At 47.8% G+C, this 11,225-nt stretch overlaps 1 protein-coding gene across 7 annotated transcripts; it reads left to right on the top strand.

The window, feature by feature from the left end:
• The first annotated feature begins 1,425 nt into the window (after nucleotides 1–1,425).
• Nucleotides 1,426–7,512, top strand: LOC142002856 (keratin, type I cytoskeletal 14). 7 transcript variants are annotated; one of them, XM_074979312.1, is made up of 8 exons: nucleotides 1,426–1,965; nucleotides 3,349–3,431; nucleotides 4,031–4,187; nucleotides 4,839–5,000; nucleotides 5,097–5,222; nucleotides 5,321–5,545; nucleotides 7,080–7,098; nucleotides 7,191–7,512. In XM_074979312.1, the coding sequence occupies exons 1-8, from the start codon at nucleotides 1,426–1,428 to the stop codon at nucleotides 7,286–7,288; spliced, it is 1,410 nt and encodes a 469-aa protein (XP_074835413.1). In that variant the 3' UTR covers nucleotides 7,289–7,512. The 7 variants fall into 7 exon arrangements, with proteins under 7 accessions (XP_074835413.1, XP_074835410.1, XP_074835407.1 ...); XM_074979313.1 differs by lacking the exon at nucleotides 7,080–7,098 and adding an exon at nucleotides 6,166–6,197 and having other exon boundaries at nucleotides 1,780–1,965; nucleotides 5,321–5,541; XM_074979309.1 differs by lacking the exon at nucleotides 7,080–7,098 and having other exon boundaries at nucleotides 5,321–5,536; nucleotides 7,157–7,512.
• Nucleotides 7,513–11,225: the final 3,713 nt, after the last annotated feature.

The raw sequence follows: 11,225 nt of genomic DNA, 5'->3' as shown, positions 1-11,225 counted from the left end.
TACTCAATCCAGGTGAGCATGTTTAGTACAAGCCAAGCAGCTGGTTGGGAAGGGGGACATGTGACACCGCATGTCCTCTCCACTCATGGCCTCTGGTGGGCCATATGCTTCTCCCAGAGAAAGAAGCATGATTTCACATGATTTGTTAGGCTTACCTCTAGAACGGTCAGGCCAAACGCCTGGTTTGGGATTTGCTTCTGCACACGACAAGTGACATGTAGCTCCTGGCAATGTAAAACCAGAGCAGAGAAGGAAACAGTGCCACTGATCCTGGCCTGGTTTTCCTGCAGCTTCCTCACACCAACACCATTATTACACTCGAGAGTCTCGATCCCTTAATTGCAGATTATGGGAGTGGCTCCACTCTTCACAGATGGCTTTTGTGCTTCATCAGTACATGGGGTTTCAGCCTTGCCCCGCTCTGCCCAAACTGTCCGCTTCCCACTTACTGATTAGTGCCCACGTGCTCTGTACCAATGCAAACACTACCCTTGACCCATCCCTCTCTCTGCAAATCCCTCCAGTTCCTCTGCTAAATATGCTTGGACAATATGCCCTTGTGATTGCCAGTGAGCTGAAATACAAATCTGAACAGAAATACAAAGAAAAACTGGTTATATTCCACACCCCCACCCCTCAGGAATAGCACACAATGCGCCTGGGAGCTAGAATCTAGCATAATATCAATTTAATATACAGCATAGTCTCTCACAGAGGACAAGACCAAACCCTTCGATGAGCCAAGCCAATATCAATACATCGACAGAAATGACCCATGGGAACTGTTAGAGAAGCTACAGTATTTTTGTCCTGGGGGGTCTGAGAGAAATTTTTGCTGCTGCCTGGTCTGTGCCTGTCCTGCGGATATAGAAGTATCCCAATGGACTTCAGCGGGCTTGGTCTTGTGATCTGGACCTCCAAACAAAGGATCTGTTCTCACAGCACTCTCAATGTGTCACCTTTCCCAAACAGATTTGTAAACCATAGTGTTTAATTTAAGACGGATTCACCTTCAGGGTTACACTGAGGAGTGGGCGGGTGAAGCCTGATTGTCTCTTGTCTCCTGTGTGAAGGTATGTGGCCTTGAGCAATGAGCCTGCTATTCTGAATCACACCTCACCCTTCCCCTGGGAACAAAAAGCAGGCAGAAAGAGATCCTCGGTGAGCTAAACAGTTTCTAGCGAAATGTGACAAAAGCAGGAACAGATCAAGGAGAAAAATGATGACTCTGGAACTTGGCTCAGACTTTGAGGGTGATGAAAACCCTGGGGAATGTATGAGAGAAAAAAGGACCTTGTGGTGGCAACGCCTCCTGCTGTGGGTATAAAAGGAGCTCAGAGTCAGGGGAAGACGGCAGCGCTCTTTTTCTTTCATAGCTGACCTGGGTGACTGTCTTGGGCTTTAGATCTTTAACTGCTCTTCACCATGACCAGTGTCAGGCAGTACTCCTCATCTACATCCCTAAAGAGTTCAGGTGGACTAAGTGGATTTGGAGGTGGCTCCACACGGGTTTCCTCAGCACAGCTTGGAGGCTTACACAAAGTCCCAACGATACATGGGGGATCTGGTGGCTATTCTGTCTCCTCTGCTAGGTATGTCTCTGGGGTAGGAAGCAGCCTGGGGGGTGGCTATGGGGGGAGCTACAGTAGCAGCTATGGAGGCAGCTATGGGGGTGGCCTTGGTGGAGGACTTGGCTGTGGCCTTGGAAGTGGCTTTGGAGGTGGCTTTGGAGGCAGCTTTGGTGGTGGCTTTGGTGGAGGTGATGGCATTCTCCCTGCGGGTGAAAAGGAAACTATGCAGAACCTGAACGACCGCCTGGCTACGTACCTGGACAAGGTGCGTGCTCTGGAGGAGGCCAATACTGATCTGGAGATTAAGATCAGAGAGTGGTACAAGAAGCAGGGACCCGGTCCTGACCGTGACTACAGCCCATATTACAAGACAATTGAAGACCTGAGGAGCAAGGTATGACACTATTGTTAAAGAGGTCTGATGTCTTTTGTCTAAGACTCTTCATTAAACAGGTAGTGGCACACTGAATGATAATTCTGCAACAGGCTAGCAATAAAGTTGACCCAACTGTCACTTGTGCAAGATATCAAGGATGGGATTTAGTAATTTATTGACTTCAATTGTTCTCCAGAAAGAACACATCTTTGTTTTTTGACTCTTATGAAATAGACATAAAAGCAGCAATCTTAGGCTTCAGATGGTTGCCTGAATACATTATAAACAAACTAATCTATAGGTAATGCAATCCAGGATATACTTACTATTCTCGTATATTCACAGAATAAAATAATTTGCAAACTCCTCTGTGTCCTTTTAACTTTTTAGTACAAGGCTGAGTGCAGAGGGTTAAAAAGGAATAGATGGAAGGAACTGATAAATTCTACAGCCTTCTTGTGGGAATGAGCACTGCAAGGCCTGACTTGTTCCCTAATTTCCAAACCGGGAGCATCTGGAGCAATTTCTTTCCATTCTGATTTGGATTCCTGGCTTCACAGCTTGAGACGAAAGCCTAAGGGTTGATTTTTTTCCCTCTTACTGGCATCACTGGTCTTTTACAAACCACCATTAGGAAACATATGGGAAGTCTGAGGAAGGCAGAAGCAGCCTCAGCAATGAAGAGGCAGGACCAAGCCAGGCACATTGTTTTTTCTCCTTCTCACTAGTCCCTTTTCTGATGTTTCTTCCTCAAAGCCTGGCTTGGAGCTCTTCTCTCTGGAGTCTGAGGGTGGATTATTTATAGCTGAGTCTGTACCACAAAAATCAAATATAAGGAGCCATTCCTCACTACACTTCATTCAGCTTCTGCAAAGGTCCTCCTCTTCAGAGTGAGTGTGACTGGGCTCCATTACAGAACAAAAGGACAAAGCTTTGCCATACAACAGCACACCATAGCAGTCACCAATTCCTGATGTTTCTGTCCTCCCCTCCAATATACCTGCTATGACACCTGCACACAGCAGCACATGGGGCGGGGCGAAAAAGAAGGTTGGTTCCTTCTTGAAGTATGTGGGAGCAGCAAATGGCCTGAAACATGAGACTGAGTATCCTCATCAGGCCTTGCACATCCTCAGATATTGTCACACTGCCTTTTTGCAATTCATCCAGAGGGATAAGCAGGAGAGTGAGGTTGTCGGGCGGTCAGACACTGCACAGTCTAACTCAGCACAGTTGCACTTCTCCATGGTACAGCTGGGAAAATCCCTTTGCCCAGGAAGTTCAGTGCTTCTCCTGGCCTGTCCCTAACATTTACCCCTGCTCAGATCCCACAATCAACCAACAATATGAACAGCCTGGGAGGTGCCTTTCCCACTTGCTTTGTTTCCTTCTTTCCCCCAGATCCTTGCTGCCACTGTCGACAATGCTAACATCCTCTTGCAGATCGACAATGCTAGGCTGACAGCGGATGACTTCAGAACCAAGTAAGTGCAGTTTTCCTGGGAGTGGGATCCGTATGAGGAGCTTTTGGGGCATATCAAGCTTCCTCATATGCACCATGACTGGAAAAGAGGGGGAGCTCCTCTCTGTGAGGGAGCTTCCTATTAATTTCCAAGGAGACAACTGACATGAGGAGGAAAACTCATTGGAGAGTCAAATAAATGTGCATTTTGTAAAGCAAATAGGGAGTAAAAACTTGAAGGTGCCCTGGGATATGTCTGGCTTCCAGGAGTACCTGTCTCTTGATCTAATTTGCAGATCACTCAATACTCATAGGCCTGGGGCAAAGATGCTAGATTAATTAATGAGAGAAGAGCTACACTATCTAAACGACAGCTACAGCTAAGCTAAGCTAAGCTACAGCTATCTAAACAATACAGAATATGCCCCCGAGCTTCTAAATAAAGATACTGTCTTAGCAGAGACTTGACCAACCAGAACTGGTCCATCCATTGGCTACTGAGCCTCACTCCCTGTGTCTCTCACTCACTCATGCAGTTATGAGATGTTGAAAGGGTGACAGCAGCATGGGGAATAAAAATGGGAGACTGTTCAGTAGTAAGCACCTGTTTTGTGCTTCAAGGTTTGAGACGGAGCTGGCCCTGCGCATGAGCGTCGAGGCAGACATCAATGGCCTGCGTAGAGTCTTGGACGAACTGACCCTGGCTAGAGCTGACCTGGAGATGCAGATTGAAAACCTGAAGGAGGAGCTGGCTTACCTCAAGAAGAATCACGAAGAGGTGAGGATGACACCAGACACACAGGAAGGAGTTTATAAGCTGTAGCTAAGGTACAGTGACAAACAGGCCCATCAGTAGGGCTATTTCCAAGCTCTGACGAAGCAGGTCTTTGCCCATGAAAGCTTATGCTCCAAAATATCTGTTAGTCTGTGAGGTGCCACAGGACTTCTTGTTGTTTTTGAAGATACAGACTAACATGGCGACCTCTCTGATCCAAGCTTTAGGGCATCTGGGGATAAAAAAGTGGGGGATAATACATTCTGGACAGCAGAATGTCCTCTGTAGCTCCCAGGTCAGATTCATGCACCACTTCTCATTTCAGTAGCCTCCATTGGGCCATGCCAGGATCTATAGCAATAGAAGCCTTCCTTTGGGGCTGTGAAGCCACCAGTTGTTTGAGATTGACTCTCTGGACGGAGGCAGCTGAATCCACACATGGAGATTTCTGAAGATGTTATTTTTATTATTTTCCCTTGTTGTCACACAGAGGGGAATCAGTGAGGGTCAGAGCACCATGGTGCTGAACAAGCACACAGTACGAGACTGTCTCTTGTCAGAAGAGCCATAATGCTGGGGGAAACCTCCTGGGATGCACTGCAGTGGCTCTGTCCAATTAAGATGCAGATGAACGTGGTGTCTCTCTTGTCACAGGAAATGAATATACTACGCAGCCAGCTGGGTGGAGAGATCACTGTGGAGATGGATGCCGCTCCTGGGGTTGACCTAACCAAGATCCTGGCTGACATGAGAGAGCAGTATGAGAGCTTGGCCGAGAAGAACCGTAAAGAGGCCGAGCAGTGGTTCTACACCAAGGTGCGTGATGCTTGAATGAAGAAAAGCACTTGCCTGGCATTCACAGCTTTACACCTGCAATTCATGCATTAACTATGTTGTTTGTCCTTGTTCCAGACAGAAGAGCTGAACCGAGAAGTTGCCATGAACACGGAACAGCTGCAGAGCGGCAAGTCAGAGATCACAGAACTCAGACGCACGGTCCAGGGCCTGGAGATAGAGCTGCAGTCCCAGCTCAGCATGGTACATGCCTCTGGCTTCCAGGGAGATGCACACAAGGACGGACACAGAGATGAGTGACCCTCTCACTGAACTCTTTCCCCTCTCTTCTCTTTTCTCAGAAAGCTGCTCTGGAAGGCACCTTGGCAGAGACGGAAGCCCGCTACGGCACCCAGCTGGCACAGCTCCAGGCCATGATCACTAGTGTGGAGGAGCAGCTGGCCGAGCTCCGATGCGACATGGAGCGGCAGAACCACGAGTACAAGATTCTTGTGGATGTCAAGACACGCCTGGAACAAGAGATTGCCACGTACCGCCGCCTGCTGGAGGGCGAGGATGCCCAGTATGTAAAGGGCATCTATTAAATATGGTGCCAGGGAGCAGGGCTGGGTAATAGGGATACAGCTAAACATTGGAATAACCTGTGTCCCTGGATGCTCATTTTGAAATAGTCGAGAATCCTAGATAGTTCTGAAGACTAGTAAGTGATGGCTCAATGATTTACCCCCTATTATCATTCCCAGGGTGAACAATGCCCTGGGTGGTATTTATTGTTTGAATTACAGAATGCAACACAACATTTCCATTGTACTCCTGGAATGGCAGTGTTTGCTAGTAGTGATATTGAAACTCCAGCTTTCAGGACTTTTGGAGTCTATTCCTGGTTACTTTCATGGTGGCATGACCCTGGGAAAGTAGCTAATAACACTAACAAACCTCACAGTGGGGTTGGAGAGGTTAATATGATGTGCCTAAATCCTTTCACACCTTGAAAATCCAAAAGTGCTGCTCAAATATTAACTCTGGAAATTTTCAGGGACATGTCAATTGAGAGAGTAACAAAATTCATCCGATTTTTGTCAAAATAATTATCCTCCCCATAAGAAGCCTGCACCTTCCTTATCTCACTGCCTCCTCTACTCTGGCATCTAGATTTCTAATTTTCTTTCTCTTTTCTCCTTTGTAGCATTTCCTCCCAGTACGCTGCAGCAAGAGAAGGTAAGAATTTGTCTCGTCTGCAGTAATGATAACACATTTCAGCACCACATCTTTAGCAAGACCCTTTCCCTAGGATTTCATTCATTAGTCAATACAAAACTGAAATGACTCGTTTGAAATACTGAAGACATTGAGACAAATATTAGTCTAAAATGGAAAACGGGATACGCATTTATGACACTCAGTTCTGCAGATACACAGGCCATTCTTTAAATACCCCTCTGAAAGCAGCCCCCCCACTCATGCATCTGATGAAGCGGGTTTTTGCCCATGGAAGCTTATGCTCCAAAATGTTAGTCTGTAAGGTGCCACAGGACTTCTTGTTGTTCTCTACAGGCTAAGAGAAACCTTCCAATGGATGATCAGATCTTTAGGACAGCTAAACAGTCATCCGCTGTGGGAGGGGCAGACAATCCTCAGCTTAGCAATGAATCAAGTCTTGGCAAAATGGTCGTAGCTACGCATTCATTTATCAAATAGAATTTAGAAAGAAACCAAACTTCTTTTGCAGAAAATATCTGCTTTCCAAGGAAAATCCTTATTTCTGTGTCAAAAAACAAAGAGCCCCAAAGTGAATTTTTTTTGACTTTCAGTGAAAGACACTTGAATTTTCAGTGATAAGTTGAAATTTTCAGTGTAAAAATAAACTTTCCAACCTGCTCCATTCAATAGGCTCTTTCTTTCCATTCCCGTTTCCTACAAGTTGTGGTGTGAAACAGCCCCCTCCGCTACTGTCCAATGCAGCATTGGAAGGTCCTCTTAACTGAGAAAAGAAATTAATTGTTAAAATCACATACTTGCTCCTTTGAAAAGTAATGCTAAATTCATTACTGTGTTTCTTCAATTGCTTAAGATTCTTGTAGAGGCCTAACAAGAACACAGCTGCGCCACAAGACTTCTTGTTGTTCTCACACCTAGTGATAATACATCGAGACAATTCTCACCTTTCTTCTCCCCAGGTAACAGTGTCTTCTCTTTCATTGTCCCTTCTAGGGCCCACGACCACCCGACAAGTCCGTACGATCGTTGAGGAAGTCCAAGATGGAAAAGTGATTTCTTCCCGCGAGCAGGTCCATCAGACCGTCCGTTAAAACTGCAACTGCTCCACAGGCCCAGTTCCGAGCATCATGGACCCATCAACGTAGAGTTAGTTACAGAAAGGGAAAGAAGAGCCGGTCTATGTGCTGTTGCTGTAATGTATAACACTATCACCAAGGCTGTGTAGGACTGGGCTCCACTACTGTGTTCCTACCTTTTTCTTTCTGCCTCCCTCCTGTACCCTTGTCCGAGTGTTGTCCTGTGCTCCGCTCGTAAGCGTGAAATAAAGCTTTTCTTCTCATTCATGCAAGCTAGAGTCTTGTCCTGGTCATTCTAGGGGACTGACGGAGGCTCTGTAGGGGATGATGGGTGTGGTTTGCTAGAACTTCCATTAGCACTCCTGGGCAGCTAGGAGAAGGCATTGTTCATATGGTCCCTACAAGGCCTTGTATGCTAGACCACTGTGTAATGTGAATTAATACACCACGACTAGAGATTAAGGCAAAGAACTATTGGCTTTATTGATCATGTCCAACCTGGTTGGAGATATACAGACGAACTGAATGAACAGTGCCAGATATTCTGTCCTAAACGGCAATGGTTTTAAAACGTGAAACCTGAGATTGACTCCTCAGGAACTATCTCAGAGATGATTGTCTCACAGTTCTGCTCAGGGACACAAGTGTCTATAACACAAAGGAAGGTGAGAGATTGAGCTTCCTACTCTCATTGAGTCAGTGCACAGTGAAAGAAAATGAATCACAGACATCATCATAGCAGACCCCCGACCAGCATCACCCATACACCTCTCTGTCAGTGCTGGCTGTGCTACACAGGTAACAACACTGGGTGGTGAAATTAACGTCTGCTGCAGAAGCATTAACAGTACCACTGGCTGACCTCTTCATCAGTAATACAATCCCAGTTTTACTCAGTGCGACTTTATTGGCAACCGTCCAGGGCCGCGTCTACACGTGCACACTACTTCGAAGTAGCGGAGCCAACTTTGAAATAGCACCTGTCACGGCTACACGTTTTGGGTGCTATTTCGAAGTTGAAATCGACGTTAGGCGGCGAGACATCGAAGTTGCTAACCCCATGAGGGGATGGGAATAGTGTCCTACTTCGACGTCGAAGTAGAGCACGTGTAGACGATCCGTGTCCCGCAACATCGAAATAGCGGGGTCCGCCATGGTGGCCATCAGCTGAGGGGTTGAGAGACGCTCTCTCTCCAGCCCCTGCGGGGCTCTATGGTCACTGTGTGCAGCAGCCCATAGCCCAGGGCTTCTGGCTGCTGCTGCGGCAGCTGGGGATCCATGCTGCATGCACAGGGTCTGCAACCAGTTGTCGGCTCTGTGGATCTTGTGTTGTTTAGTGCAACTGTGTCTGGGAGGGGCCCTTTAAGGGAGCGGCTTGCTGTTGAGTCCGCCCTGTGACCCTGTCTGCAGCTGTTCCTGGCACCCTTATTTCGATGTGTGCTACTTTGGCGTGTAGACGTTCCCTTGCAGTGCCTATTTCAATGTGGTGCTGCCCAACGTCGAAGTTGAACGTCGACGTTGCCAGCCCTGGAGGACGTGTAGACGTTATTCATCGAAATAGACTATTTCGATGTCGCTACATCGAAATAAGCTATTTCGATGTAGTGTGCACGTGTAGACGTAGCCCAGGTGTTTCCAAAGGATAAGAAAGGGGCAGATCCTTCAGATAGCTGTAGGGGGTGTGTGACCTGCTCAGAATATGCCCACGTTATGTTTACATTTTGACCTCCTGGATTCATTTGTCCTGATGCAGTGGCCCAATGAAACACTCTATCTCTACTAGCAGGACCAGTAGTTCCTGAAAGACAATTTCAGCTACCAGGGGCTGTCTACACTCAGTTAGGGGTGTAACTGCAGCAAATACCTGAGATACTTCTGTATAGCTAGCTCAAGCCCTCCTCTGTGAAGCCCCAGTGGCATGGGCCGCTCTGTGGGCCAGCCACAAAAGTAATTACCCAGGGCCTCAGGCCAGCTTGTCCAGCCTGGGCTGCAGCTGCCAATGCTACATCCCTGCCATTGGCATGTCATTGCATGAGCTAGTGAGGTTAAAGCTAGTGCTGATATGCCTCATGTGCTATAACACAACCTGGTCGCAGAGTACGTCGACCTTCAGTTGTGCCTGGGTTCTGCCACCCTTGCCATCAGCAGGATGATATGGAATAACAGATTCCGGAACATGTGTGAAGCTGGCAGAATCTGGTCCTGCTGTTTTAAGCCCTTATTTTCAAGGCCCTTACCCCGACTTATCCTGGCTAAGCTCTGCTCTAGCTAGAGAAAGCTTTGGTTCTCCCTGAAAGAGGCAAAAGGAGCCTTTTTGTTTTCTTGCTGGTGCAGAGCCTCACACAGCCCTATTCCACTCAGCTTCTACATTATAGAAGTGAGCCATGAATGAAGGGTTCTGATTAGCAAAATTATGCTGTAAGACTAGCAGCCTGCTGCTGACTGCGCTCGTGCATTTATATAGCATCCCTGATGTGCGTGGTGTGATGGCTGGGAGTGCTACCACCCCTTTGGGAGCAATCCACGCCTATTCAGAAATAAGTATCTGCTGCTTGTGGGCCATGGTCAGGGCCAAATTAACAATTCTGGGGCCCTGGGGCTATTAGAATTTGTGAGGCCCCACAGGCTTGTGGGTGGGGCCAAAATGAGGAGTGGGGAGGGGGAGGGGGACATGGGTTGAGGCAGGAGGGAGTGTGGGGGGGCGGTGAAGGCTTTGACTGGGGGTGTGGGCTCTGGGATGGGGCTGGGAATGACGGATTTGAGGGGCAGGAGGGGGCTCCAGGCTGGGGCCAAGGGGTTTGGAATACGGGAGCAGATTCAGGGCAGGCGGTAGGTTTTGGAGGACGGGGTCTGGGTGGGAGGTAGGGTGCAGGATCAGGGTGTGGGAGTTAGGGTGCGGGAGGGGGCTCAGTGCTGAGGTAGGGGTTGGGGTGCTTACCTGGGCAGTTTCTGTTTGGTGAAGGGGACCACACTGCTCTGTGCTCACCTGCAGGCATCACCTCCACACAGCTCCCATTGGCTGCCATTCCTGACCAATGGGAGCTGCAGGGACAGACCCTCAGAGACAAGGAGCAAGGAGGTTCCAGCCTGGGTCTTTGAAGGGGAGAGGAAAGGCTGAGCTATCTCCCCAGCTCCCCTGACAGGCAGAACTAGACCAAAACACAGGAGGTTTAGTGGCTGCAGTCCAGGTCCCACGCCCCACTTTAGCCTGGGGATGCAGCTCCTAAAGGTTTCCTTAACCTGGCCCTGGCCGTAGCCTCCTTCCCACTTTTTGGCAGCTGAACTGAGGAACATGATTTCCAGCTTTGGGGAAGGGGGTTGTTAGGGCCTGTCTGGGAAGACAGCAAAGAGGCTGGCATGGTACAACACATGAAGAAATATGTTTTCCTTCATACCCTGGAACATTGTTAAATAGTGCCACTTATGTCTGTGCCTGAGAGTTTTCAATCTGGTAGGAAGTTCAGCCACATTACTCCACACTCTGTCTTGATCTGTGCGTTGGTGCATGTTGTGAAACACTAGCTTCAATGATGTTTTTAAATCTGAGAATGGAGATCACAGAGCTCCACCTTAGTCACCCTCTGATTCTTTTAATTCTTCTCAGGCAGTTAGCATCCCCTGAGCAGTTTGGTTTACATCGGGTGGGTGTATCACTCAAACTGTGCTCTCTGGGCAGGGAGCCACAAGGGAAATCTCAGATAGCACCTGATTAACTTGTTCATTAGATTAATGATACAGAACTACATTGTTCTGAGCATTATTCTCTAACCCCAGTTCTTAACCCCAGTAACCGGTCCCCAGGCCGTTCATTCTGTTTTCTTGGTCTTTACTCTATCCTCTTTCTTGGAGAGTGCCCAACTGTCTGAGGTTCTTCCTTCTAATAGCCATGCTCTCGCTTCTTTAAACATCTTGTACAATCTTGGCATTACAGAATCAACTACCACATTGAACA

This window comes from Carettochelys insculpta, chromosome 28 (genome assembly GCF_033958435.1).
Source record: "Carettochelys insculpta isolate YL-2023 chromosome 28, ASM3395843v1, whole genome shotgun sequence".
Taxonomy (NCBI): Eukaryota; Metazoa; Chordata; order Testudines; family Carettochelyidae; genus Carettochelys; species Carettochelys insculpta.
Note: the sequence above shows the minus strand (reverse complement) of the source record. Positions and strands in the feature narration are given on the sequence as shown.

Bases quoted from the DNA above. Each gene is read 5' to 3' on its own strand.
- LOC142002856 (XM_074979306.1), top strand. From the start codon at position 1,426: ATGACCAGTGTCAGGCAGTACTCCTCATCTACATCCCTAAAGAGTTCA. The intron at 5,001-5,096 runs GTGCGTGATGCT...TCCTTGTTCCAG, and splicing joins AGCAGTGGTTCTACACCAAG to ACAGAAGAGCTGAACCGAGA. The intron at 5,538-7,136 runs CCCAGTATGTAA...ATCGAGACAATT, and splicing joins CCTGCTGGAGGGCGAGGATG to CTCACCTTTCTTCTCCCCAG.